Source organism: Brachyhypopomus gauderio, chromosome 6 (genome assembly GCF_052324685.1).
Source record: "Brachyhypopomus gauderio isolate BG-103 chromosome 6, BGAUD_0.2, whole genome shotgun sequence".
Lineage (NCBI taxonomy): Eukaryota > Metazoa > Chordata > Actinopteri > Gymnotiformes > Hypopomidae > Brachyhypopomus > Brachyhypopomus gauderio.
Window position 1 is genome coordinate 18247068 of NC_135216.1, and position 27273 is coordinate 18274340.

Consider the following 27273-nt stretch of genomic DNA (forward strand, 5'->3'; position numbering starts at 1 on the left):
TTATACACTACTATCTGCATAGTGATGAACCATTATACACTACTACCTGCATAGTGATGAACCATTATACACTACTACCTGCATAGTGATGAACCATTATACACTACTACCTGCATAGTGATGAACCATTATACACTACTACCTGCATAGTGATGAACCATTATACACTACTACCTGCATAGTGATAAATCATTATACACTACTACCTGCATAGTGATGAACCATTATACACTACTACCTGCATAGTGATGAACCATTATACACTACTACCTGCATAGTGATGAACCATTATACACTACTACCTGCATAGTGATGAATCATTATACATGCATGCCCGCCCCATCAACTGGGAGAGGGAGACCCCAGACAGCACCCCCCCAACCACGGAGCGCAGGCCCAGGGGGACCAGAGGAAACGGCCCCAACCCCCCACCCCCCCCACCCCCATCACGGGTCAGCAGCAAGGCCCCAGTGCCCCATGCACCCACGAGTCACCCATCACCTGGCAGGACAGACAATCAAACCTTGCTGAAAGGTGCCAAGAAAAAAAAAGCCAGACTGTCCCAGTTTCTGGGTTGTTTGGGGCTGTTGAAAACAAGAGTAAATAAAGAGGCTCTTCGCACCCTGACCTGGGGCAGTTTCACATTCTCTGCTCCTGCTTGTTTGTGTACTTGTTTTGACTAAGCTGTCTGATCTTTAGAGTGCCAGCTCAGTGTCTGTTTAGCTCTGTTTGGTTATTGGTTGTTAACCTGTTGTGTGACCAAGTATATGCCTGTAGCTGCATAAACCTTTTTCATTCATGTATATCATGAATTCTGCCTCCTTTAATCAGTTAATGGCAACGCTGACTGAAGATACTCTACCCCCTGACTTAAAGAATTCTGACTTCATTTCACATTTTAAGTCAGGTCTCAAAACTTATCCTATAACATCTGACTCCAACTGCTGTTTATTTGATCAATTTCATTTGTTGAATACTGTCTCTCTGTTTTGCTGTTTTATTTATTGTCATATTTTATGTTTTACATTATATAACACCTTGTGCCATTAAATAAAATGTATTATTATTATTATTATTATTATTATTATTATTATTATTATTATTATTATTATTGAAGGATTTATGCTGGTTAGAGGAAATTTTTTTAATTACAGATCTCAAGAACAGTTCATCTACTGTTCCGTAGTTATCATGATGTTTCCTGCAGTCTCTAGATTATCTAGAAAAGTTTAGTAGGTGTAACCAGTAACCAGACTGGGAGAGTGAGCACACTGTGGCAAAGGAAATTTTTCTAACACAGCAAATCTAAAAGGAGAACATTACCACAGAACAAAACCACCACACTGACCAAACGATGAAATACAGGGTGCGTCAAAGAGAAAAGCGACTAAGACAGAACTGAAACTAGGCAAACCACAGAAGTAAAGCCACTGCTAATAAACGAATGCAGCTAATACACAAATAACATACTGCATGGCAAGGCCATACTGTCCCAGGACCTGGACAAGTGCTTCACACAGAGACAGTGAGCAAGCGCAGTAATATAATGGGGAACATCTGTGAGTACTCAGGAGAGGACACACCTGGGGTCCTGGGGGTGGATATGGGACAGGAGGACCTCTGTGCACGGACGTAATTTGGTGGGGGTGGGGGGAAGGGACATGTCCCCTGCACTTTTTTCAAAAGCCGGTTTTGGTAAACCCCGCGCCACAGTTCTCAAGCCAGTCGCCCCCCCCCCCCCCCCCCCCCCCCCCATGAAATCAAAATTTCGTACATGCCTCTGTGAGTTAGTCGCTTAAATGGTCTTTTTACGTTTTTGTTAAATCTACTTCGCCCGCAACATTTCCTAGATGATTCTTATTTCGCCCTGTAGTTTCAAAGCACAATAAGGAGACACCAGGTGGCAGTGTGACACAGTGATGCACAGATCGGCCTGCACGTCTGTTTCTGGTGGAAACCTCGTGCTCCCCATTTCAATGCCAGATAGATAGATAAACTAAAACTACCTGGTTAGTTATACTTACCGTACCTGGTTAATTACACTGTTACTATGCCTACACTGACAACTAAAAACATGACTACAATTTTGTGTTGTACTGTGAATTTATTTATTCAATTGCAATAGACACTTTCCCACTTTTCGCTTTTAAAGAGTTGAAGAAATGTACAAGCGTTTGGAGGTGAAGGGGTTAATCCGATTACATCATCGCATCCGACCATGAGCGGCCATCTTTATTAAGAACTTCACTTCTCAACGGAGAAAACAAATGACCTGATAGTTTTTTATCTTTTAGTTCAGTCGTGTCATTCAGTTTGTTTGAAACAACATATTCCGGACGATCTGCAAAGAGGTAAGGCTGTTGTGTTTTCTTCTCGACTTTCTTTCTGTAGTTTTTTAAGATTTAAGTATGCAAGATGCAGCAGCTCCCGGTGCATCCGAGAATGATACATTAGTCTCCCCAGCGGTGACAGGACTGCTGCTTCGCCCTTGTAGGTGTCGGCATCTCACCTGTGAACCTGCTTCGGCTTTGGGCTTTTAATTCTTTGGCCAGTTGTTTTGTCCGCTAAATTTTTATTGGCATGTATTCATATGTTTTTTACAGTCAAGAATACAAACTGTAAAAGAGTACTAAGAGTACTTAGTATTCTGTTGTATAAGTAGGTATTGTAATAAATAAGAGTTGGTCTGGTCATTGGAGAGGTCGTGTGAAGATGTTTCTCTGTGTCCTGGGGAGTAAACAAATACATTAACGAGTTACTCGTGTTGAAATGTTGAAGCGTATTAATGATCAACGTTTTTGTTGGTTTAACAGTAAGTTCTGTATGAAACCACAAACTCGTAATTCATTGGTAATTCCACGTTTAATATTCTCTCTCTCTCTCTCTCTCTCTCTCTCTGCGCGTGCGTGCGTGTGTGCGCGCGTATATGGTTTTGGCTGCATTCTGTTTTAAGGCTGAATGATGGCTACTGAATAGATTTAGTCTGAAATGACAGCCCTCTCTGAAGCATTTTAACTTTGTAGGGTATGAATGTTTATTCAACAGATGTGAAGACAGTACAATACAACAAAGGCCTTTTCTTCTCTCTCCAGAGTCACTCTGAGTCTATGACCAGACTGCATGTTGCTATGACCTGAACTAATCTTTCATGGTTCATTAAAAAAAATACTTTGCACACACACACACACACACACACACACCCATTATGAGAATTTCTCTTTATGAGTATAGTTAAACTTTCACTGTAACCTTCCACATTCTTTCAGGAGTTACGGTTTCGGGCCACTACACCACCTGGGCAGTTATACTCTGGAAGAAGTTTAAAATTGAAATTTCAAATTATTGCACCAGACACCTTAACAGTACACAATATGGTTTTTAAGAAGATGGTTTACTCTTCGTGATCATCACAGCCTCGTCTGATGAAGACCGTACTCGTTTAGAGCTGGACCTTGCTGTGTTTGTACTGCCTGAACTACTGGACTGGGCTCAGTTTGCTTGTCCAGCTGTTCTCTGCTTTAATTGGGCTGTGTGGTACTGCGCTAGTCGGATTGTTCAGATGAATGGGAGGAGTGTTCAGTAGCAGCAGGGTGATGTGTTGAGTAGTGCAGGGTGGGGGTGTGTGAAGGCCCCCACCTCTCTGCACCATCAATTCAGTGAGGTCGTCTCCCTTCCTGTGAGTCAGGACAGGAGTGAAGAGGCTGCGTCTCGACTCCCATCCTCTGGGTGAGATGTTGAGGATGCCACAGGCCACAGCTGTCCTCTGTGGTGGAGGTGCTGGAGCCGTGATGGAGTGGGTGGAGCCGTAGTAGAGTGGGTAGAGCCGTGGTGGAGGTGCTGGAGCCGTGATGGAGTGGGTGAAGCCGTAGTAGAGTGGGTAGAGCCGTGGTGGAGGTGCTGGAGCCGTGGTGGAGGGGCTTGGGCCGTGATGGAGTGGGTGGAGCTGTGATGGAGTGGGTGGAGCTGTGGTGGAGTGGGTGGAGCCGTGGTGGAGGGGCTTGGGCCGTGATGGAGTGGGTGGAGCCATAGTGGAGTGGGTGAAGCCGTGATGGAGTCGGTGGAGCCATGGTAGAGGGGCTGGAGCCGTGGTGGAGGAGCTGGAGGTCGCTGTATTTCTGCCCCAGTCCCTAGTGGTCTGGCCTTTGTTTTCTCAGACTGCTGCGCTGCCTGGTTGACCTGAAGCTGAATTCATGGGTGCTGTTATTGTTACCTGTTAATATGCGGGTAAATGTTATTACTGATCTTTTGCGGTTGAGCTGTAGTACATAAAAGTTCACACTCACTGGCAGGAATGTGAACAAAACAAGCCAGACATGTTTTTCTATGATCACGATCACCATGATGTCACAGTATAAACATCCTCCCCACTTTTATACATAGTGCCTCTAGTGGAATGTTTGGCTCAGATATCGGACGAACAACTTTTCCCTATTCTCTGCCCCTCTTGCGTTTGCGTAGGGGTTAGATTTCTTGTTGATCCAGAACCATCACACTGCTCTCAGATATCGGTCAGATCAAAAGACACGCAGGGATAATTGATGAGCCAAAATCCTCCTGTTGGCCAATATGAGGGATTCTGCTTCCGAATTCTTACTCTCAGACAGATGCCTGAGGTCTCCGCTTGGCTTTTTAAATCTGTGTCTGTGTTCTATTAGAAGATAAACGGTTCTGCAGAGGTTCTTCCATTAACCATTTGTTATTTCTTTTCCTCTTTATTGGACCACAAAAGTGTAGATCAGGTGTGCCCGGCTCAACTTACCCATTAAACACACTGGGCTTTGTATGTGTGGTAAGCCAGTCAAAATCACCAAAGGGCTGTTACCATAGCCTCCAGGAGTTTGGACATCTAGGTGTGGAGGCTATAAATATAAAGAAATCTGGAAAATAATTTCCCCAGAATGTCTGTAGACAAAGTACATTGTTCTTCCCACATGTGTTCTTTGTCTCTGTGTATGGTTTACGTTTTCTCTGAATTGTGGTTTGGTGAGTAACGCTGTCTGTTTAATTATGACTTAGTTGAAAATTATATTAATGGATCCATTTTATTCAGGCAGAGTTCACAAACATAATAAGTAACAATCTAGAATATGGGCTGGGATCTAGAATATGTGCTCTGTGAGTGTTTTCTATTCACCAGTTCACTGAACTTGTTCACAGGAAGTTTGAGTAAATCAGTATTAATTCCATCAACTTAAAGTGCATGTTGCATCTTCAGACAGCACGTTCGCCTTGTGAATCATTGTTACACCTCTTTGAAAAACATCACCGGTTCTGAGGCCTGTGTGATTTGCGGGGGAAGAACTCCACACACGTTCAGTGTGCTCTCGCAGTGGTCTGGGGCAGGAAACACACGCGGGAGGCTATTTCGAGCAACGTCCACGCAGCACACGTCTCTGGTGGCCCCCTGCTGAGCTCTGCTTACCAGCACCAGAGCCCTGCTGGGCGGATCAGAGGGGCAAAGGCCTTGTGTGCCATGACTCTGGGACCAACCCTGGGGACTTAGCTGGTTTTCTGGGAAAGTTGTTTGAAATGTGGGGTCGTTTTGTGGGAGGGTTTGAGGAATTCCCCCTCTCTATTTCTTCCTCTTACTCAAGTGTCCCACTGTCTCTGTGTGCTGGGTCCTGACCCACACATCACCACACACGGAAGAGTGTGGGGTGTGGACCTTTTCTGTTGTGTTTTTCAGCTGCCTGTTCTGGACTGTCTCAGAGACAGATTTAGCACACACACACACACACACACACACACACACACACACACACACCCCCCATGAACCCTGCTGTTTGCCTGTTGGTGAATCTGTCCGTGTTTGTTGTGGTGAAATTGTCAGATATATTAGTAGTGTGTTACCAGCCCCCCCTATACACACACACACAGCTCAGCTTAGACCAGCCCTGCCCCCTTACACATACACACACACACACACACACACACACACACACACACACACAGACTACCCTTGACCCCCAATACGCATACATACACACACACACACCCACACCCATCCCCCTCAGCTCTGACCAGCCCTGCAACACACACACACCATCTCGCCTGTTGCCAAAGCAATTACAGCCCACCATAAAATCAAGATCAATCATCAATCTCTTTGCAGTTTGAGGTTTATAAATTGCCCTTCAGGAAGACAAAGTCAGCACCGTGCGTCATCCAGAGTCCAGACCCACCGAGCCTCTGTCCTGCAGGCTCTAGCTTCTGTTGAGTGAGCACTAAGGCTGCGTGTTTTCAGCCAGCCAAGAAAGCAACGTCTCACGAGCTCCAGCCGCCACAGGGGCCCGTTCGCCTGGACGAGTTAAGGCCACTGTCAGCACGTCAGTCTTAATTTGTTAAAAGATAACGGGATGCTTTCGCTCGCCCGCACACATCGACCGACCTGCTGCAAAAAAATGAATTTGTTTAGCTCAGTTAGCCAAACAGAGTTTGTGCTCCGCGGCTGAAATGAAAAGGTGTTTGATTCATCCATCAGAGGAGTTATTGTGACACTGATAGCAGTATAAGCAGACGAAATGTCCAGAAGTGAACATTTAAGCTTCCCGCACTGGGTACCAGAGCACAGAGGATGTTTCTGATATTGTTACCTGGCCTTTTCTAGGTTTGTTTTCCATATCTCTTAATGGGCACTTCAGAGGAGAGGCCCTCATCCATAAATATCTGACCCTCTATTATTTAACATGACTTATCAGTACATGGCCAGATTACAGTTTCCATAACAACTGCATTTGATTAGAAGCTAACAACTGTTTTTAGACCCTCTGTACTTGTTAATTTGCTTCTCAGTATAATAGATCATTCACCATGTTCTAGGTGAGGTTTGTAACTTCATAAAGAACTTACATTTACCTGACCAATTTTAATGTTGTTAGTGTTCCAGGTTTGAAAAATGCTGGCATTTTGGCTAACGTAGACTACTTAAAAATGCTTGAAATTGTAATGGTATTTCGTTTCACAACAAATAGCTGTCTGACTGAAAGGTTCGCTTGTATTACGTTTACAAATACATTTACAAATAATACCGTGCAGCAACACAAACGTAATGTCAGGAGATACGTTGTTACTGTTAAAAATGCACTTCCAATAAAGTGAGTATTGGAAAAACTCATTTTGCTGCTTAATGTAACTACTAAAGTAACTTGTAATCTAACGTAGTTACTTTTAAAATCAAGTAATATGTAACATAACTAAGTTACTTTTTAAAGGAGTAATCAGTAATCATATTACTTTTTCAAGGTAACTAAGCCATCATTGGTCATATTCTAATGACCTTGCCATGGTGTCATATGCTAATGACCTTACTGTGGTGTCATATTCTAATGACCTTGCCATGGTGTCATATGCTAATGACCTTACTGTGGTGTCATATTCTAATGACCTTGCCATGGTGTCATATGCTAATGACCTTACTGTGGTGTCATATTCTAATGACCTTGCCATGGTGCTACATGCAGTGGGAGAATACAATATAGATTGTATAATTTATAAACTTTATTCTGGACATTGCATGTAATGTTGTATATGTAGACAGATATAAGAAATATAAGCTACAGAATTGCATTTCTCAGACAGCTGCAGTGTGTTCTGTGTCTGCTACATGCCCGCCTGTGCCCCGTACTGTCCTATAGGTCAGGGGTCGGAGTGCAGGAAGTCTTGTAGCACACAGGGCAGGGCGTCTCCCTTCCCTCTGCACTGACGCCACGCTGTGGCGCTTCCTCGTGTCTCTATCAAGTGGTTCCACTGGATGTCCCAGGCTGTCCTGTTGCTGAAAGGTGTTCTGGAGTGTTTACCCATGCTAGCCAGAGACGAATGGAAAAGGACATGCGTTCATTTGCCCCTTAGGCAGTAAACACTGGGACTGTTTTTAAGGGTAAAGGTTTATTGTAAAGAACCGGGGGTTATGGCTTCTACCACTCTCATGCTGCTGTGGAATCTAAGTCAAACTATGTGTATTTTAGTCATTATGTTGACCAGACTGAAATGGCCATAAAACTGTTTAAAAACCAGTTTTCTTTCTTATGATGTTTTTTGTTTATCTAGAAAACACATTTTAAATTTTTCAGTTGTTTTAATCTCAATGTGCAACTTTGCAAAAAACTGTTGCAGTACTACCATAAAGTTCTCTCTCAGGGATTCATTACCTCTTTATTATAGTGCAGGTTTAAACATATGTGGTGGTGGTGGTGGTTATATATGTTTGTGGGGGGCAGGTTCAGGCCTGGTAGAGGACGTATGGAATCGTGCATTCTGCATGCAGAAGCAGAGAGGTCTAGTGTGGTGGCATTGGCTTTGATATATTTAGACCTCTTGACCAAACTCAATAGAAAACTTCTTTCTTAAGACGTCTTTCTTAAGAACACTATTCATTTCTCATCCCTTCATCAAAAGCTTTGGTAAATGAACTTTAGCGTTGCTACCACATCACATGGTGCAGCTCACCTTTTAAATTAATATTTTACATTTCTTGTTTGTTTCAGAGGCGTCATGATCTGCTCCCCTCGGACAGCACCGGCGTGAACCTGCTGCTCCTCTTCTCCTGTGGCAGGTAACCGGCAGTTCATCATATTACATTCATATTAAAGTTCTCTAAACAATGTCTTGTAAATCCCACATATGTTAGAAAGGCGGTTAAAATGTTTGTTCTCCAAGTGTGTACAGCACAGACAGAACTAGGTTGCATTATAGAAATGTTTCCTGTGTCACCACATCAAGATCACAGCGCCACCTACTGACCGTCATTACCTAACCTGTAAACAAACCTGCATGAGGTTCTAAGGTTATGCAAGTGCATAGCAGGGTTAGTAGATACTAACCTACTAGTTATGAAGCGTTCTCATTTTTCATATGGTAACCACTCTGTCCACTGCTAACTCAATAGGATCTTTATCACTCTATATTGTCTAGATTTTCCAGTCAACAGCTAGATACCCACATGCTACAAATAGCAACTGTGCCCCAACAAAACCAGTCCCAGGCATTTGTGGTTTGCATGTCTTCAAAGACTGGGCCATGATCCTCAGGGGTCAGCCTCTGTTTTTCCCACCATCAACCCCGCTACGGAGCAGCCCCCAGGGAGGGGTTCAAATGGGGGTGGGGGGGGGGGTTCGTATGGGGTGGGGGGGTTCATTTGGGATATCCCTCGGTGACAAGCGACAAGCAGAAACTGCCCAGTGCTGTTCAGCTGGAATCAATTACGCACACATCTATAAGTGAAGACGTCAAAGGTCAACATCTGTAAGAAACACTGTCATTTTTCATTCTTTGCAACTGATGGAATGGTACGATTACCGACAGCATCTGCCTGAGTATCTGATAAAGAAAACTCTGGATATAATATAATGCATAGGGTTAAACAAGATGGTTGAACTAACTTGTAATCAACTTATAATCTCTGGAATCAGTGCAATCCATCATCCAAAGGCCCTATCTTGCAAGTTGCTGCAATTAACAGAGAGAGAGAGACAGAGGGAGAGAGAAATTATCTTGGACATGCTCAGCAAACCACACATGGCAGGGTGTATATCTTGGGGAGAAAGGAGTAAGCAATGTTGTGTTTATGCCAAGACCTAATCACTCTGTCGTCAGCTTGGCATGAAGCGCTGAGCTGGCCAATGGAAGCACTGATTCCCTGACGGGAGCAAGCTGCTCCTGTAGCTCCGCCTCCAGCTTGTGCGTCTGTCTCATCCCCGTCATCTCCACATTTTTGGATCTCTACCCTTTTAATCCAATGAAGGAGAAACACTGCTTGGGTTTCAGTATAGACGACGAGGTGGATGCGCCCCTGATCTGAGCCCGGTGGCATCAGAAGCCTACGTCTAGGTGGCCAGGAAACCCGCGCTTAAGTTGCACCATTTGAGTAGAAATACAGGTGGTGATTGTCACTCATTTAAGTTCCTAAGTAAGTGGTTTGAGAGTCATGTTGTTGCTGGCAGCCTTTGGAATTTGTCTTGAAGCCCTGGAGAGCAGGACGTTTGCCTGAATCAGTTAGATGGTTTGGTTTTGAAGCCTCATTACCTTGGGCTCTGGATCAACTAAGGCTTTAATGCTTCACTGGTTGGTCGGGTTTTTGTGGAAAAACACATTTTTGTTGATATTTTTTGTAAGCTGAGCTCAGCGTTCATAAACTTGTGAAATAGATTATTCTGGGGGGGAAAAAGCGAATGTTGCATTACTCATTTTTAATTTCATTTCAATTCAAACTTTCCTGGCCCGCTTTCAAAATATAGAGGCTCTTGTGCTTTAAATTTTGATGACCCAATTTGAATTTGACACTCCCTTCAAAGGGAAAGGAAGCCAGAGAAAACAGGAATCTGCTATTTCAGTTAAATGAAGGGTAAACACATACAATATAAAAGCTTTGCAGGTTTGGCATGGCAGTAATTTTGGCCTTTCACTGAGTCATAGTATCCTGCTGTTATGACATGTGCGTTTCTTGAGTTCTGCCACTGTATTTGAGCTCTAGACAGTTACCATCAACTATTGGGCTGAGGCCCCTTTTGCCATCTCATAATTCATTTTGTTTTGGTTCTAAGTGAAAGTAGGTGAAAGAGAATTATGCCTCATAGCAAATATGAGACATAAAATGTAATAGCCTTTTTTTAGTGTGTTTTCATATTATTTTGACCCAAGACTGATAAAAAACCTCTTAACACCCCATAGTTGGTGTGACGAGTATGGCAGTGTGAGTCTCACCAGACCTATACAATAGTGGATGTGGGAGAGAATGTTGTGCCATAGTTTTTAATGCAGTGGCAGATTCCTTGCAAGAAGACACACACTTGCCTCATGGACCTTAAAGGTCAGTGAGATTTTGAGCTAATGTACATTTTTTAACAAAAAGCTGCACATTTTTTTAAATGAAAAAGCGCTTAAAACATGCAAATGGCCAACTTTCACCAAAATGTCAAAAATGTATCCAAAGCTACACCCTGGGATTGAGTGCATGGCAGATTGGGTTCCTTCAGCCTTCGTTACAGAGCTCTAGAACTTCAGCCCTGTTCTAAGTCTTCACCTGACACCCAGGTACACCGTCCTAATGCCATCATGACACGTTGGTGCACTGCGATTAAAATGGGGTGTTAAGGTAGGTTTCAAAATGGTTCAGATTCATACACACTTTGCCAGGTCTTTAATAAAAAACATGAAGGCTTATGAAGTACATCAGGATTATCAAGTCCATGAGTCTTATCAAGTTTGTCATAGTTATCATAAAATTTTGGGTGGAGTTTCATCAATAGCTTCATCAATGGGCATGTTATTTACATATCACAAAGTTGGTAGACCTCCACATTAGCTTCACCTTACATTGTCCCTTTCTGTTGCCTACACCCGTTTCAGAATTGGTGGACTTATTAAGAGCATGGTGTAGAACGCCAGCGTGTTGGAGGACATAGACCTGTCCTCTCTGTATGAGTGTTTCCAGTGAGAAGCTTCAAGAATCCTTCATACTAGACATTACATAAAGCAGTTCTGGTTATGATAACGTTTCTAACAATCAATTAACCGCATGTTCTCTTGTCCTAAACCAGAAAAGAACAAAGAGTAGCTACGAACATCCGTCATCCTTGTACTGGTGTTCTGTGATCTGCGTTTTCCACTCCAAGTGTAGAAATGATTCACTCATCACACTGCCTAACACAGCCGTGATTTATTTGTCATTTTTGCTTTGTACAGAACTATTGGTGTATATGCAGCGTCTGTTCAGTTCTGCCAGAGTCTGTCTGTTCGGACCAGTACCACAGTGTTGGATGGGGAGTGTGTAAAGACGCATACAGTTCTTCAGATCACTCGCAGAAGAACATCGTGCTACAACTTTCTGAAACATCTTGTACATCGTGTAGAAAAGGTGGGTGGAGGAAGGTTTCCTAGGTCAGCGACCTTATAGGGGAGCAGGCAAAAGTCTCTGCCTGTTTACGTCAATACGCTCATGTGATACTGTAAAGTAATGCATATATTTATTCTCAAAATCCTTTAGAATTTAAATAATGTGGCTTTATCTCCAAGGACAGTATAGACACGAATTAATATTGGCACATAGCAAAACCTACAAATAACCACAATGATTCACATTTTTGTCACCGAGTTCCAGACTCTGATCAATTGCATGTAGAAAAGTGTTCTTATAACTCTCATTTGTTTGCCGCAGAAAAAATAAATGTGTTTGAAAACAAAAGATTGCAGAGTAACATGTGTGCAGAGAAGAGCAGAGGCCTAAACACAGCACAAACCTGAACTACTTTATTTAAAACATTAAGTAGTATGTGGGAGTTACTTGGAATAGACAGAGGGGATGGTTGATCATACAGTTTTAAATTTCAGTACCTTTTTTATTACTGTTACACTTTAAGCTTGTGACCAAACCATGGTAACGATTCCAAAATGATACAAGATTCTCACTTGTTTTGTTTCCACAGCACAGTTCCCACCAACTGCTGGCCCCATCCACTCTTGTTTCCAGGGCAACCCTTGGTCCAGCCCCTGAGGAGACATGGAGCCCCAGGGGAGTCTAGTAGCTGAGGGGGACCAGGGGGTTCTGGTTCCAAGCCCCAGGAGTGAGGCTGTGACCCACGACATGGAGGAGCTCTCCTTGCAGCCAAATCAGAATCTTCCACCCATCAAGGATCGTAAAAGCGGTAAGAGCACGCCCCCAAAAGCCCGGCGACACGCCCCCAAAAGCCCGGCGACACGCCCCCAAAAGCCCGGCGACACGCCCCAAAAGCCCGGCGACGCCCCAAAGCCCAGCAGCACCCCACGTTACCTCCACATCTGCTGAACTCCAGCCATGTTCTGACACTGAGAAAATAAGCCCCTTCAGACAGATGAGGAATTTGTTTGTGGAGACAGAATTTGGGGAAATGCACTGAAATCGCACACAAACGCCAGCATAGCATCACCGTTTAAATGGTCCCTTTAGCTCTTCTGCAGGGATTTCTTGGCTGATTTCAGTGTGCATGAGTGATAAACTAATACGACATATCTTTATGTCAACCTCATAAAGAGTGCTCTAATATTAGATATCAAGTTTTAAAGGGTCTCGAATCTGCACTCCACAATGTTGATTTTGTGTCTGTTGTGACGTTCTCCTTGCTGGAAAGCTTTGCTGTGTTCTTGAGACCTCTGGTCATTGTGACATTGTGTTCCCTTGATCACATCCATTGCTGTTTGTGCCTGGTTCTCACAATTATGGCCAAAGCTCCAGGCTTTAAATGTTTTCCTGGCATGTGAACCATAATAAGGAGAGCCAGTGGGCAGGCTGGCATTAAACCACACCCCAGTAGAGTCACCAACATATTCACATCCACCCAGCTCCCCGAGATCCTCTAGCTCAACGTCAACTTCTGATTGGTTGCTACTGCCTGGGAGATGACCACTTGATGGGAGGCTGAAAATATGTCGGTAAGCCATTCGGGCTGCAGAGATTGGGGCTCATAGCAGCCTGAAACCCAGCAGTGCTCCTTCCAGACGTACTCATGCGTCACTGGACAGACCCCATGCCCGGCCCAACACAGCTGCTTGGAAAAACAATTGAAACCATGACTCACCGAGGCTGTTATCTCAAAAATGAAAAAGGAATGTCTTTGTTTGTTTACACTGGTTCATTTCTGGCAAATCATTAGCGAAACGTCATGACCTCTGGTACTGCCGTAATAAAGGGTTCCAAATAACGTGGGGTATCATAATATTCACACGGCACAGTCAGGCCTTGAAATGACATTGCTGTGATGTGTCTGCTCTGACCTTTTTTTAAAGAGAATTTTAACCACTGGAATTAATTCAAACTCAAACTGTCCCCATATAAATGTTCAGCATGAAGAGTACAAGCTGACATGTGAAGACCTCTTGCTGCCTTTAGATTGACATAATCTGTGTATCGCCACAGTTCACCCTTAAAGCTTTTTACAGTGGGTACTGTTTTGAGATTAGTTTTTAATTCATTAATTCATTCGTTCATTCATTATAATTTGTGATAACATCAAACTCTGGGCTTTGATGTGTGTGTGTCTGCGTGTGTCTGCGTGCGTGCGTTTATCCTCCTTTTATTCTCAAGCTCTGCACATGCATAACTGCACACATTTAATCCTTGGTATTACCTGAACCTCTGTATTGATCACTTCAATGAATGTCGTCTGATCTTCAAACATAATTTTCTTCGACAAATACACTGAAAAGATTATTTAAACCTACACAGGCCTCTAGACTAATGGCTTCTCCGGAAGGTATTTTGAATCGATTGGCATTCCAATAAGGTGATGCTGGAGTGGTCAAGGTGCGCTGCCTTTTACAGATGGCACACACGTTTGATTGGTCAGTTCTGCTGTCCTCCCAGCACTGCGGTGGTCCAGCAAAAGCAAGACTGTGTATTCCATATATGTACAGATTATTGATTAAAACTGTCATTTGAAAACTAATTCAAATGGTTATTCTACTAATTAATACATTAATGTTCTACTAATATATTTGATGGATACTGTACAGACTAGTGCACAAGGTGGTGTGGGAATGAAAGTGAAAATGTTGGACACTGGGACAGGACAGTTGGGGTTGGACACTGAGACAGGACAGTGAGGCCCAGAAACACCCATCCGCACACATCTGTTGACTGGGTGGCTTTGTTTAAACCTGGACTGCTGTGACATGCTCTGTTCTGAAGAACAACAATCTACTTCTGACACACAGGCTCTTGGAGAACAGTGTGAGTGTTTCAGACTAGACATCTTGGAGCACATGCTCCCCTACCAACGCTGAACTGAACAAAACAATCTGTTTGATATCCAATTATTCAATACAATATTATACACTGTTAAACCTAGATGTAGATGCACAAGGTCACCAGAAGAACTGAGCCTGAAAGTGTATCATGGAATTGTCACCTAAGAGCTTAACCCAGTTAAGGGTGGTAAGAAGAGACTTGATTCACACCAAGAATCCCAGAAATGGCAGAGATAATAAAGTTTTGTCAGGAATTGCCTAAATATTTTTTCATAACCACTGTATAAATTTGACATAAACCAAAGGTTTGATGAGGTTTGGAGATTCACACAGGGGTTCACCTACTTTCCCCTGTCTCCATGTTCCTTACAGCTACGTCACACACTGGTATAACAGTCTGAAGTAACAGGTATGCACACATGTATAGTTGAGATGTGGCAGGAATGGCCGTTAACTGGCTGGTCATTCATCCGTTATTGTCCTCCAGTGGTTTAGACTCCGTGCACTATTTGTTTTAATTTTCCTTCTCGTCTCCTTTCATATCGGTTGCCCCTACTCCAGGAAACACAGAAGTTGCCTAAATTGCACGTATAAATGACTCCAGAACAATTAAAAATCATGGAGCTGTGTTTTTCCTTCCAGTTAGAATAAAGCCTGCAGCTGGAGGCTGATGTGTGAGTGATGACATTTCACGGCAGGAACAATGTGGCCCTTCCTGTGGGGCGGTTTTTAAAGAAGAATGTAAGAGTCATTTGAAATCCAAATAACGCAGAATCAGCAACAGATGAGATTTCAGCTGTTTACAACTGCCCAGAATGACGAAGGTAAACACTGCCGTCCCACGGGCTGGTACTGTTGGGTCATTTTTGTCTCAGTGATCTGCTTTAAGGAGGAAAGCGCTCACGGATCCGTTGCTCAGGAACTGAGGAGCTCATAGCCTACACAAAATACAGTAAAAGAGAGAGAGAGAGAGAGAGAGAGAGAGAGAGAGAGAGAGAGAGAGAGAGAGAGAGAGAGGAAAGAAACGGGAACTTGAAGATTCTGCTGTCTGTCTCGCATCTTTCGTATCAAGTTTCTTCGCTATAGTCGCGTCCCGGCTCTGCTGGTACGTTGTAGGCGGTTTGAGGGTGTCGTGCTGAGGGTTAACGGCGTCGCCCACAGTCCCGCCTCCGGTCACCGGCTCAGCCGCGGAAGAGCAGCGCGGGACACGGAGACGGAGGCACAGCCACTTCAGCCCGGCTGGAACCGAGTTCAGCGTCGTGGCCGTGTGTGCCGAACCTCGCCGTCGGTGGCAACACTCCAGCGGGGAGCCGTCCATGGGACTCGGCACCTCCTCACAGCTCCTCACAGCTCCATGGCCTGCCTCGACGTGGAAACCCCGAGCGTCTGCAGGGGTAAAGTCACCATCCAGGACGGCTTTTGTTCCCTGTGTGCTCTTGGAAAACTGCGTTTATGTTAGTGAAGTGGTGGTTTACTCTTGCGCGTCATTACGGTTATGTTCATATTTGAGGAGTTAGACGATGTAAATTACTGAACGAGGTGTGAACGATGAGTTTGCAGTAATCTTAGTTTAAAATCTACTGGAGACAAATACAGGTTAGTTGAAACTTTTTTTTATCCGTAACGCCATTCAACACAACAAGAAGTTGATTTCCAACAGCGTGTGAAGTCTTGGAAGGATGACGTTAATGACGGCGATGCTGATGGATATTCTGATATTGGTTGTCTAAAAAACTATATTTTCTGTAGCTTTCTGATCTTGTGTGAATGTTGAAAACTTTAAGCTCATGTTTCTCACCTTCTGGTGAATTATAGGACTGTTTTTTTATCCAGCTTTGTGGCATCCATCTTTTTCAGGAGTTCTTGGGGAGTTTTTCCACTGACCTTCGTTTCCATGTTTGCATTATATGTGCATTCAAACACAACGTCTGTCTTTACAGTCTTTCTCTATTGATGTGTGGGACGAAGCACGTGTTATTGTTATGCATGAGTTATTGCTTTGTGGGTTGCTCATGCGGTATATCAGCCAAAATGTTTATCTTTTTTTTTTTTTTATTGTCTTCCACAGAAATTGTCCAGGCTCTGCACAATGTATATGTCCACTTTTTCTGTAAGCTCTTGTGTAAGGGAGTGAGTGAGGGGGATTTGTGAGCTGATCAGACAGCCGGCAGTAGCAGAGACTGAATACCTTTAGTTTATGGTTGAGTTGGAGAGGCGTGGACATCAGACGTGGAATCCCCCAGGCAGGACTCACGTTTGCCGCAGAGTTCTGGGATTAGCCTGTTGTATTACTGTGCAGTCCCAGATGGCTGTGCAGTCAGTATTATTTTCATTTGTTGTAGTACCCATGTGGTCTAGTGGCGGACTTTTAATGCCGTTAATGCATCCCAACTGAATCAGCCTACAGTGTCTTCTCTGTGAACCCACATCAGCCCCTGGCACGAGGGTCTAATGGAAAATGCAGGCACGGAGTGTTCTGGCCCTGGGGGAGGAGGAGGAGGGTGTAGGAGCCCGGACTTGCTGGTCTGCAGGGAGCACAGGTCTGTGCGGCTAACGCCAGCCCCTCCCCTCATGTCCACCCCGGCCCCTCCCCTCATGTCCACCCCGGCCCCTCCCCTCACCCCGGCCCCTCCCCTCATGTCCACCCCGGTCCCTCCCCTCACGCCGGCCCCGGTCCCCTCTCATTCCCAGGCCTGGTTCTCACAGCGGTTGGGTTTATTTTCGCCAGGGTGAGTCAGAGCTCTGTTCACAGTGGACGTTCTCCTGGGAGCAGACCAGGCTATAATACACCGACCCGGAGAACAACGTCCACAGAGGTCTGACCCGCCGTGGATGCTCGAGGGTGCGGAGTGGGTGTGTAATCCCTCACCTCCTCGCTTGTCCCCTTCCTCTTCAAACACTTCCACAGAGGAGCAGCGTGGCGTGCCAAAATAATCCCTCCACGCTGCTGTGTTTAGAAGAGTGTAAGAGGAAAATTTCCTCCGAACACCGAGCAGGGATTTTTGTGGCACTGCTCACATACAGCAGTTCACTCCAGTGTCTGGACACTATTCTTCATGTTTCATCTTTATTCGGATCTTTATTCGGTGACGTTACTCTGCTAATGTGCTCAACGAGCTTCTCTTACTCACGCTCACGTTTCTTCAGCATTAACACACGCTCTCTGAAGTCACTTCCCTGGTCCCCGTCCTTGATGCAAACTTCCAAGAGTAAATGTGAAAGAAGAGCAAACAGTTTGTGCGTCATGTATTTAAAAAAAAAATTTTTAAGATGAATGATCTGTTTTTCCAGATTTGGCCACGGTGGGTTATTAAGTGAGCTCAGTGTTTCTGGCTTGCGCTGCTGTTGAAGGAGACGTCTTCGTTTGTGTCTGCTCATAGAACTCTTTCTTCCCTTCTCCCAGTTCTGCAGCTCAGACTCCAGCAGAGAAGGACCCGGGAGCAGCTCGTGGAGCAGGGCATAATGCCACGTAAGAGTCACCCTGCAGACACACACAGCAGCACCACACCAACAGTGATTAAACAGCTTCCTAGTCCCTCACAAAAACATCAGCAGGAGAATCAAGACAGACGCTGTTTGTCATCAAGTCTTGCATGGCCTAGGCCAATGATTATCGCAACTTTATCACAGGCAAACCTTGCGCACACACACACACACAAGCACGTTAGCCACAAGTCCCAGATTTCTGTTGATATGTCCCATGGTGAATGGAGTGTGTGAGGAGTGTGGGTAAGAGGTGTAGTTCTAATAAAAGAAAGTGTGTGTGGGGGATGCTCACTGATAACAGCAGAGAGGACCGCGGTGTGACTGACGTCTGTCTGGCTGCAGTTCACCCCCCTCTCACACCAGTGGTCGTCAGGACAGTGTCCTGCTGAGCCCCATGCTCCTGCCATACTTGAGCAAACCACTGGGCTGCTCCGAAAACCCTGTGTCTTCAAGGCTGCACCCAGCCTTCCTGCTTACAGATGGATCTGGTATTCACACGGGACGTCAATCAAACACAACGTTTATCCTGGGCCCGGAGTTCCACTGCACTTCAGAGTCACGTGTGTGTGTGCTTCGTGCGTGGGTGACTGCAGTGAGACGTGATCTTGTAATGAACGTGCATGTGTGGAGACGCTCTCTTGAAATGTTGATGATGGATTACAACAGAATCTGGTATTAACAAAGTTGCACCAGTAGGTTGTTGCTCTCAAACCCATTCTGGGGTTCTTCCAGGCCCGCACATTTAATGTCCCCATTAAAACCACAATACAAGCAAAATAACATGCATGTTGCTAGCTAGTAAATTTTAAAACCCTAAAAATGGAGAAGTGCTATTAATTTCAGTACTGAGTGTTTGATGGAGGTGTGTTTGATGCACAAATCAGTTGAAACCAAACCGAGTATTTACATTCCTCATTGACATTGAATTCCATATTCATTAGGAGTTCATTTGAAGTTCATTTGAAGTTTCAGTTCATTCCCATTCTAAAAAGTCTAGGGATGATATGTTGTGGTTGACACAGCTGAAATAGGCTGAAATGTGGTTCTGGGGTTAGTGTGATGCCTTGTACAGCTTCAGCGAAAGGAGGATGAGTAAACTGTGTCTGCCAAATCAAAGGTTTAACCCGCCTGTCATGGGTGGATAAAAGAGTCACTTCCTGTTCATCCTAGAAGCAGAAATTGACTCACCAAGTTGGGGGGGGGAGGGGGGTGTGTGTGTGTGTGTGTGTGTGTGTGTGTGTGTGTGTGTGTGTGTGTGTGTGTGTGTGTGTGTGTGTGTGTGTGTTCCTTGAAGTACAAGGCAACATTTGTTAAAACGTTGACTAGTTTCAGTTCTGCATATAAAAATACATTTAATATTAAAGATTTTCATGAACTGGCATTTGGGGGAAATGGCTGTTCATAAAAAAGAATTATAGTCTTTTATAGCAAAGTACATAGTGTGAATGTTTATATAGAGCATAGAGGTCTTAGATGTTAGCAAAGAGAGATTTTTTTTTTTCTTCATGATTTTCCATCCATTTCCTTCTGCAGCACTGAAGACTCCTGCTGTCTTTCATGAGCAGATCAGGAGCTTGGAGAGAGCCAGGGTGAGACTCTCCAACACGTCCGTCAGCATCTCAGAAACGTACATGTTCATAATCAAGGGCCAATGCTTCACTGCTGAACCTGATAAAGAGGAGTCTGCAGGTCGCTCATAATTCTGATGTACTCAGGACATTCTCGTCTCTGACATTCTGATGTTCCTCACTCTGGGCAGACCGAGAACTTCCTGAAACACAAGATCCGTAGCAGACCTGACCGCGCTGAGCTTGTCCGTATGCACATCCTCCAAGGTGAGTACTATACTCATTAAACATTGATCTGTGATTTGCTTCAGATAAGGAGCTTTCTAGAACATTGTAAGAACTCAGCAGGTATGTTGTAAGTGTAATATTGTTTTTACATAACAATGGAAATTTATTGAGACAAAAACGCTCTTCTGTATAAGAGCAGTGGTGTATGAAGTGGTGGAGAGACAGAGTTGTGTGTTCTGCGCTGTATGCTGTGTGTTCACGAGGTCACGTTGGGTTTCAGAGACCCAGGCAGAACCTTCTCTGCAGGCTGCCCAGATGAAACTGAAGAGGGCCCGACTGGCCGATGACCTCAACGAGAAGATCGCCCAGAGGCCTGGCCCTCTGGAGCTGGTACAGAAGAACATCCTACCTGTAGACTCTAACCATAAGGAGGCCATCCTTAAGGAGGCCATCATTGGTAAAGGGTCTTATCATAGAGGAAAACAATAACTTTAAAGGCAGCTTTGAAATGAGACCACATTAATCTTGAGTACCAAGTATGATCTCATTCCAGAGTATTGAGTATGGCTTTGTGCTTTGCTTTTATGGTGCTGGCACAGAAGAAGAGGTGAGCTCCCAGAAGACCCTGGATGTGTATAACTTTGATGAGGACAGCAGTGAAGCCCTGTCTCCAGAGAACACGGACAGTCAGGAATCTCAGAGCTCAGTCCCATCACCCATAGAGGCCAAGCTACCCGAGATCTCTGCTTCTCCAAGCTCTGGCTCCAACGCTCAGGTGATTCTCATCAACACACTTCCCTACTGTTAATCCTGAACTAGAGTGTTTGCGGTGGTCTACAACTGGATACACATGCGTTTGCTTTGCTGCTTGAAAAAATACATTGGTGAGATTTGTTATATTGAAACACCACATCTGTTGGGTAATTATTTTAGGTATTTGCTGACTGATTAAGGATGTGCTCCCAACAGAATTGTGATGCATACGTGTTAAGCTGCTCAGACAGTGGATGCGTCGCTGCTGTGGTTCTGGCACATACCCAGGTTCTGTTCTGCGTTTGATTGCCCTCCCTAGTCTTGATGGCCATGTGGTTTTTGTCTGTCTTTATCTCAGCTCTGTCCACCTACGTCCCAGAGTTCAGAACCGCTGAGCCAGACATCGGATCAGGTCCATTGTCGGACCAGTGCCGCTTCTAGGTCGGCCGCCTCTGCTGGTGCTCCCAGACCTGGCCCTGCCCTTGTGAAGGTGTGCTAGCATGATTCCTTACAATGTTTTTTTTTTCTTGGCCAGTGGTTGATGACTCAAACCCAAAAGAGTTCTGCAGGAGGCTTCTTTATCAGCCTGAACTCCATGATAAATGGGCAGATATAATAACTATGAAATGTCTAGATTATGAAACAAGCCTTGATCACTTCTGTTCTGTATAATTTTTCATTCCAGCTTATCTTCTACAAAGGTCACTAAATCTCAAACACTGAAACACAGCCTGCCCTTTAAACTTTAAACTTGAGCAATCCTCCCTGTTTTGTCTGAAATCTTTTTTTTTGTTTGTTTGTTTTGTCTGTATTTGACTGAAACCATTTGTTCTGTTCATGTACATTTCATGACAATTTAAATCTGTTCAAATTATATTTTAAAATTGGAGACACTTTTTTTTTCTACCTCAACATGTATGTCCTTGCGCCTCGTAAACATGAACTCTGACCTTGATTGATTTGACCAGATCTCTTACAGGCAGGTCTGGCCACCTTGTTAATGCCTCCAAATGGTTATTTCAAGTCCTACAAGACCAGGCTGCTGTCTCTACCCATTCTGAGATACCTATATACTTGACTATATATACCTATATACTAGTTTCAAATACACATTTCAAATCACTGTTACATGCTGAAAAGAATGGTACACCAGAAACGAGCTCTTATCCCTACTAACTCTGTTAAAGGAGTGGCAGGATGCACTGGGATGAATCAGTACTGGAGGCCAGGGCTAAACAGTCTGTCATAATAACAGCGGTCTGATCCAGAAGTTAGAGCCAGGGATACTGAACAGTCTGTCATAATAAGAGCGGTCTGATCCAGGAGTTAGAGCCAGGGATACTGAACAGTCTGTCATAATAAGAGCGGTCTGATCCAGGAGTTAGAGCCAGGGATACTGAACAGTCTGTCATAATAAGAGCGGTCTGATCCAGGAGTTGGAGCCAGGGATACTGAACAGTCTGTCATAATAAGAGCGGTCTGATCCAGGAGTTAGAGCCAGGGATACTGAACAGTCTGTCATAATAAGAGCGGTCTGATCCAGGAGGTAGAGCCAGGGATACTGAACAGTCTGTCATAATAAGAGCGGTCTGATCCAGGAGGTAGAGCCAGGGATACTGAACAGTCTGTCATAATAAGAGCGGTCTGATCCAGGAGGTAGAGCCAGGGATACTGAACAGTCTGTCATAATAAGAGCGGTCTGATCCAGGAGGTAGAGCCAGGGATACTGAACAGTCTGTCATAATAAGAGCGGTCTGATCCAGGAGGTAGAGCCAGGGATACTGAACAGTCTGTCATAATAAGAGCGGTCTGATCCAGGAGGTAGAGCCAGGGATACTGAACAGTCTGTCATAATAAGAGCGGTCTGATCCAGGAGGTAGAGCCAGGGATACTGAACAGTCTGTCATAATAAGAGCGGTCTGATCCAGGAGGTAGAGCCAGGGATACTGAACAGTCTGTCATAATAAGAGCGGTCTGATCCAGGAGGTAGAGCCAGGGATACTGAACAGTCTGTCATAATAAGAGCGGTCTGATCCAGGAGGTAGAGCCAGGGATACTGAACAGTCTGTCATCTTTCACTTCCTGCTTTCCTCCTGTACAGACGCTTTTCTGTCAGCTCTGCCTGTCCTTTCATTTATTTGAGTTATATCTACAAGTTCAAGTTATTTTTACAAGTTAAAAGGATCCATTACTCGTTACTTCACTTGGTAAGCTTTTTTACATTCATCTATAAAGGATTATTTAGCATTTTTACATTCGACAGTCCGACACTGCGAGTGAACTGTTTTTTGCGCCTCATCCTTGTGAGTGGTTTTTGTGCACTGTTTTATCAGCAGCTGATATTGTTTTCAGCTGTGAAATACCTGCCAGAACTTATTGGGTGTTATTTTTGCACTTTGGATTTTTAACTTTGATATTTGAGCCTTGTGCCCGGTGCTTTTGCGATTATGGCTCATGCTTCCACATCATCTATTTGCTCTGAGTGTATCAAACTGTCTCAGAGGGTTGCAGAACTTCAGGAAAGAATCCATACCTTACATTCTATAAGGGAGGAGGAAGAATATCTGGACTCGATTCTTGCCACACAAACCGCTGACAAAACCGTCCCTGTGACTGGCAAAGAAAGAGACGTTTCTCTCCATTGTCGCTGGGATGTACTGGGGGCAAAGCCTAAGCTCATCTTGGCCTCAACTCCTAATCCTGTTAACAACAACAATGATAAGGGCTGGACTCTTGTTCGGGGGAAGGAACGTAGCAGAAACCAGTACAGCAGCGGCGGCAAGCAGCAATCTTCAGAACAGAACATTCTTCTCGATAACAGATATGAAGCTCTTGCCTCAACTGAAGTAGCAGAAACTGAGCAGTCTCATCACAACATACTGCCTCCCTCTCCAGGACATCAAGGACATCAAACGCACCCCAATCAGCATCAGAGATCCGACTCCAGTCTGGCTGCTAAGCTTGCAAATAACTCTGGCCATTCGCGGACCAACCACCAGGCTGCCAACTGTGTTAGCCAGCAGCATGCTAACAAGCATGCTAAGAGGGTTAGCCATCGGGATGCTAACCATGTTGGCCATCGGGGTGGTAACCATGTTGGCCATCGGGGTGGTAACCATGTTGGCCATCGGGGTGGTAACCATGTTGGCCATCGGGGTGGTAACCATGTTGGCCATCGGGGTGGTAACCATGCTGGCCATCGGGGTGGTAACCATGTTGGCCATCGGGGTGGTAACCATGTTGGCCATCGGGATGCTAACCATGTTAGCCGCCGAGGCATTAATGGTGAAAGAAGACGAGGAACACCGCCACAGCCCAAAACGCTGCTAATTGGGGACTCAGTCATCAGAGATGTATGGAGTAACAGTATTAAGGTCTTTTGCTTTCCTCGTGTTACTGTCTGTGAAGTGATACCCATGATTCCACACATATTGCATGACCATCCAGCTACGGAAAGACTGATTGTACATGTCGGCTCTAGCGATGTTTACAAACAACAGTCTGAGATACTGAAACAGGATTTTAACCATCTGTTCGACATTCTGGAGTTTTCCCAGTGTGAAGTGTTCATTTCTGGACCGATACCAACTGCACGTCGAGGCAGTGGTCACTTTACCAGACTGCTGGCTCTAAACAGCTGGCTCACTACAGCCTGTGCACATCGGAAGGTAAACTTCATTGACAATTTCAACATTTTTTGGAGGCGTCCTGAGCTTTTTAAACCTGATCAGCTTCACCCTAACAGGGCTGGGACTCAAATGCTTGTGGATAATCTAATGTATGGAATCACTCACATGCGGAATCTGCACCAAACCGCAAGCAGTAACGTCAGTAATGTCAGTCAAAGGAGCCCACCATCTCCTGTCAGAGAATCTGTCCACAGTCTCAGAGGTAAACTCCAGGAGATTGAAGAGGTTCTGCAACACTACAGTCTGCTGTCTTGCAGGAACTCACCCACTTCTCCTGCACACTCAGTGAATTCTCAGGTCTGACACGCTGGAACCCATGCTCCTAGTCAGTGCTACATTCCAGTTATTTTAAATAGCCGGTGGCATGGCTCTCAGAATCGAAATAAAAATGTAATCAAAAGAAAACATAAGGGTACAAAACATTGTAACAAACAAAATTTGATCCCAGTGAAATGCACAAGTGATGTAAGCGATGCTGATCAAACACATCAAGTCTTCAAAGTCTCCTTACTAAACGTCCGCTCACTCACAAACAAGTCTTTTATAATAGCTAAATTAATTGAAGATTACTGTCTGGACTTTCTTTTTCTAACAGAGACTTGGCTTGATAGCAATGGAGCAATAGTGCTAAATGAAGCTTCACCTCCCGACTTTAACTATTTTAATGTCTCTAGAGTAAATAAGAGAGGTGGTGGTGTTGCATGTTTTTACCATAAAGCATTCCGATGTAAGCAGATCTCATTAGGGGAACATCCTACATTTGAATATCTGGCAGTGCAACTCAACAGTACTTATTCAGTTCTTTTTATTGTTATCTATCATCCTCCCAGACTACATGCAGATTTTCTTGAAGATTTTGAAGAAATGCTTTCAAGGATTTTAATTGATTTTGATTATGTTTTAATTGCTGGGGATTTTAATATTCACATGGATATATCCACAAATCCAATCACTTCAGAATTCATGAGGATGCTTAACTCTTTTGATCTCATACAGCATGTATCAGGCCCAACTCATAAGCATGGCCACATTTTAGATTTGGTCATTTCTAAACGTATAGAGGTTAATAATACTGAAATTACTGATGTTGCAATCTCTGACCATTTTGGTGTATTTTTCAACATGTCATTATCTACTAGAACACTCAGTGAAAAGCGCACAATAACCAAGCGTTATCTCAGTGCTGGCAGTGCCGTGGCCTTCACAGACATGATACAGTCCCTCCCTCCCCTCTCAGAAAATGGGTATGAGCTAGTTGAAACATTCACACACAGAGTTAGGAACTGTATTGATGCTGTGGCACCAAAGGTAACTAAAATAATCTCTGGTAAAATTAAGATGCCCTGGAGAAACACTCCATCTATTGTAAAATTTAGGCAAGATTGTAGGCAGGCTGAGAGACGTTGGCGAAAGTCAAAATTGCAAGTACATTTTGATATTTATAAAACAACATTGCAGAATTACAACAGTGAAGTGAAATCAGCAAGGAAAAACTATTTCTCTACCTTAATCAATTCATCCAATAATAACTCAGCTGTCTTGTTCAGAAGCATAGATCAGCTAGTAAACCCCACCTCCTGTGGCTTCCCTGAGACTGTTTCAGTTGAAAAATGTGAGGAGTTTGCTATATTTTTTAGGGACAAGATTACTAGTATAAGGCAGAACATAGCAACAAGCACTAATAGACCATCAACCCTTATATCAGTTACTCAGCCTAACTTTAATATGTCTTATTTCCAAGAAGTTGACATGGTAACACTACTTGATGTGATTTCATCACTAAAATCCTCTACTTGTGAACTGGACCCTTTACCAACAAGCTTTTTCAAGCAGGTTCTGAGCTCATTAGCAAATGAAGTTCTAACGATTGTTAATCAGTCTCTGCAATTGGGTGAATTCCCTAAAATTTTTAAAACTGCAATGGTTAAACCACTATTAAAGAACAGAAATCTTGATCCCACAATTCTTAATAATTATCGACCTATATCTAACCTTTCCTTTCTTAGCAAAATCATTGAAAAAGTAGTGTCAATTCAGTTGAATGACTATGTCAAAGTAAATCAAATAAATGACACTTTTCAATCTGGTTTCAGAGCTCTCCACAGCACTGAAACAGCCCTAGTTAAGGTAGTAAATGACTTGAGATTGAATAAGGATGCAGGCAAACTCTCAGTCCTTTTTCTGCTAGATTTAAGCGCCGCTTTTGACACCGTTGATCATGAAATACTTCTTGATCGACTACAGAGCTGGGTAGGCCTTAGTGGCTTAGTCTTAGACTGGTTTAGATCGTACCTAACTGGGCGTGATTACTATGTAGCATTAGGTACCTCTTCCTCCAGACGTCAAAAAATAACTTGTGGCGTCCCCCAAGGATCAATTCTTGGGCCGTTACTATTCAACCTATATATGCTTCCGTTACCACACATCATTAATAAACATGGTATTAGTTATCATCAATATGCAGATGACACTCAACTTTATATTTCGCTAGAACCTAAAGCCCTAAAATCAATTTGCTCACTGTTTGACTGCATAGATGATATACAGACATGGATGTCTGACAATTTTCTGCAGTTAAATAAACAGAAGACAGAGGTTCTTGTTCTTGGCAGTGATTCACAAAGGAATGATGTCCAGACTTATTTAAATCAAATGAATCTGAAAGCCAGACAATGTGTTAAGAACCTGGGCGTCACCTTTGATAATGAGCTCAGCTTCAAATCACACATCATGACTACATGCAAGACAGCTTACTTTCATCTTCGAAACATCGCTAAGGTCCGAGATATGCTCTCTCCTGCTGACAGTGAAAAACTTGTCCATGCATTTATCAC

The 27273-nt window shown here is 44.0% G+C and overlaps 1 protein-coding gene across 7 annotated transcripts in view; it reads left to right on the forward strand.

The window, feature by feature from the left end:
- Positions 1-2135: 2135 nt before the first annotated feature.
- The window catches only part of mrtfbb (myocardin related transcription factor Bb), a 33628-nt gene continuing 8490 nt past the window's right edge, over positions 2136-27273 (forward strand). Inside the window, exons 1-10 of one of the 7 annotated variants that reach the window (XM_077009294.1) lie at positions 2136-2351; positions 8484-8551; positions 11680-11851; positions 12420-12638; positions 18119-18184; positions 19735-19790; positions 19961-20036; positions 20278-20454; positions 20597-20772; positions 21109-21240. In XM_077009294.1, the coding sequence (XP_076865409.1) occupies positions 12494-12638; positions 18119-18184; positions 19735-19790; positions 19961-20036; positions 20278-20454; positions 20597-20772; positions 21109-21240 (828 nt within the window). In that variant the 5' untranslated portion in view covers positions 2136-2351; positions 8484-8551; positions 11680-11851; positions 12420-12493. The other 6 variants (XM_077009295.1, XM_077009298.1, XM_077009297.1 and 3 more) reach the window with 6 other exon arrangements.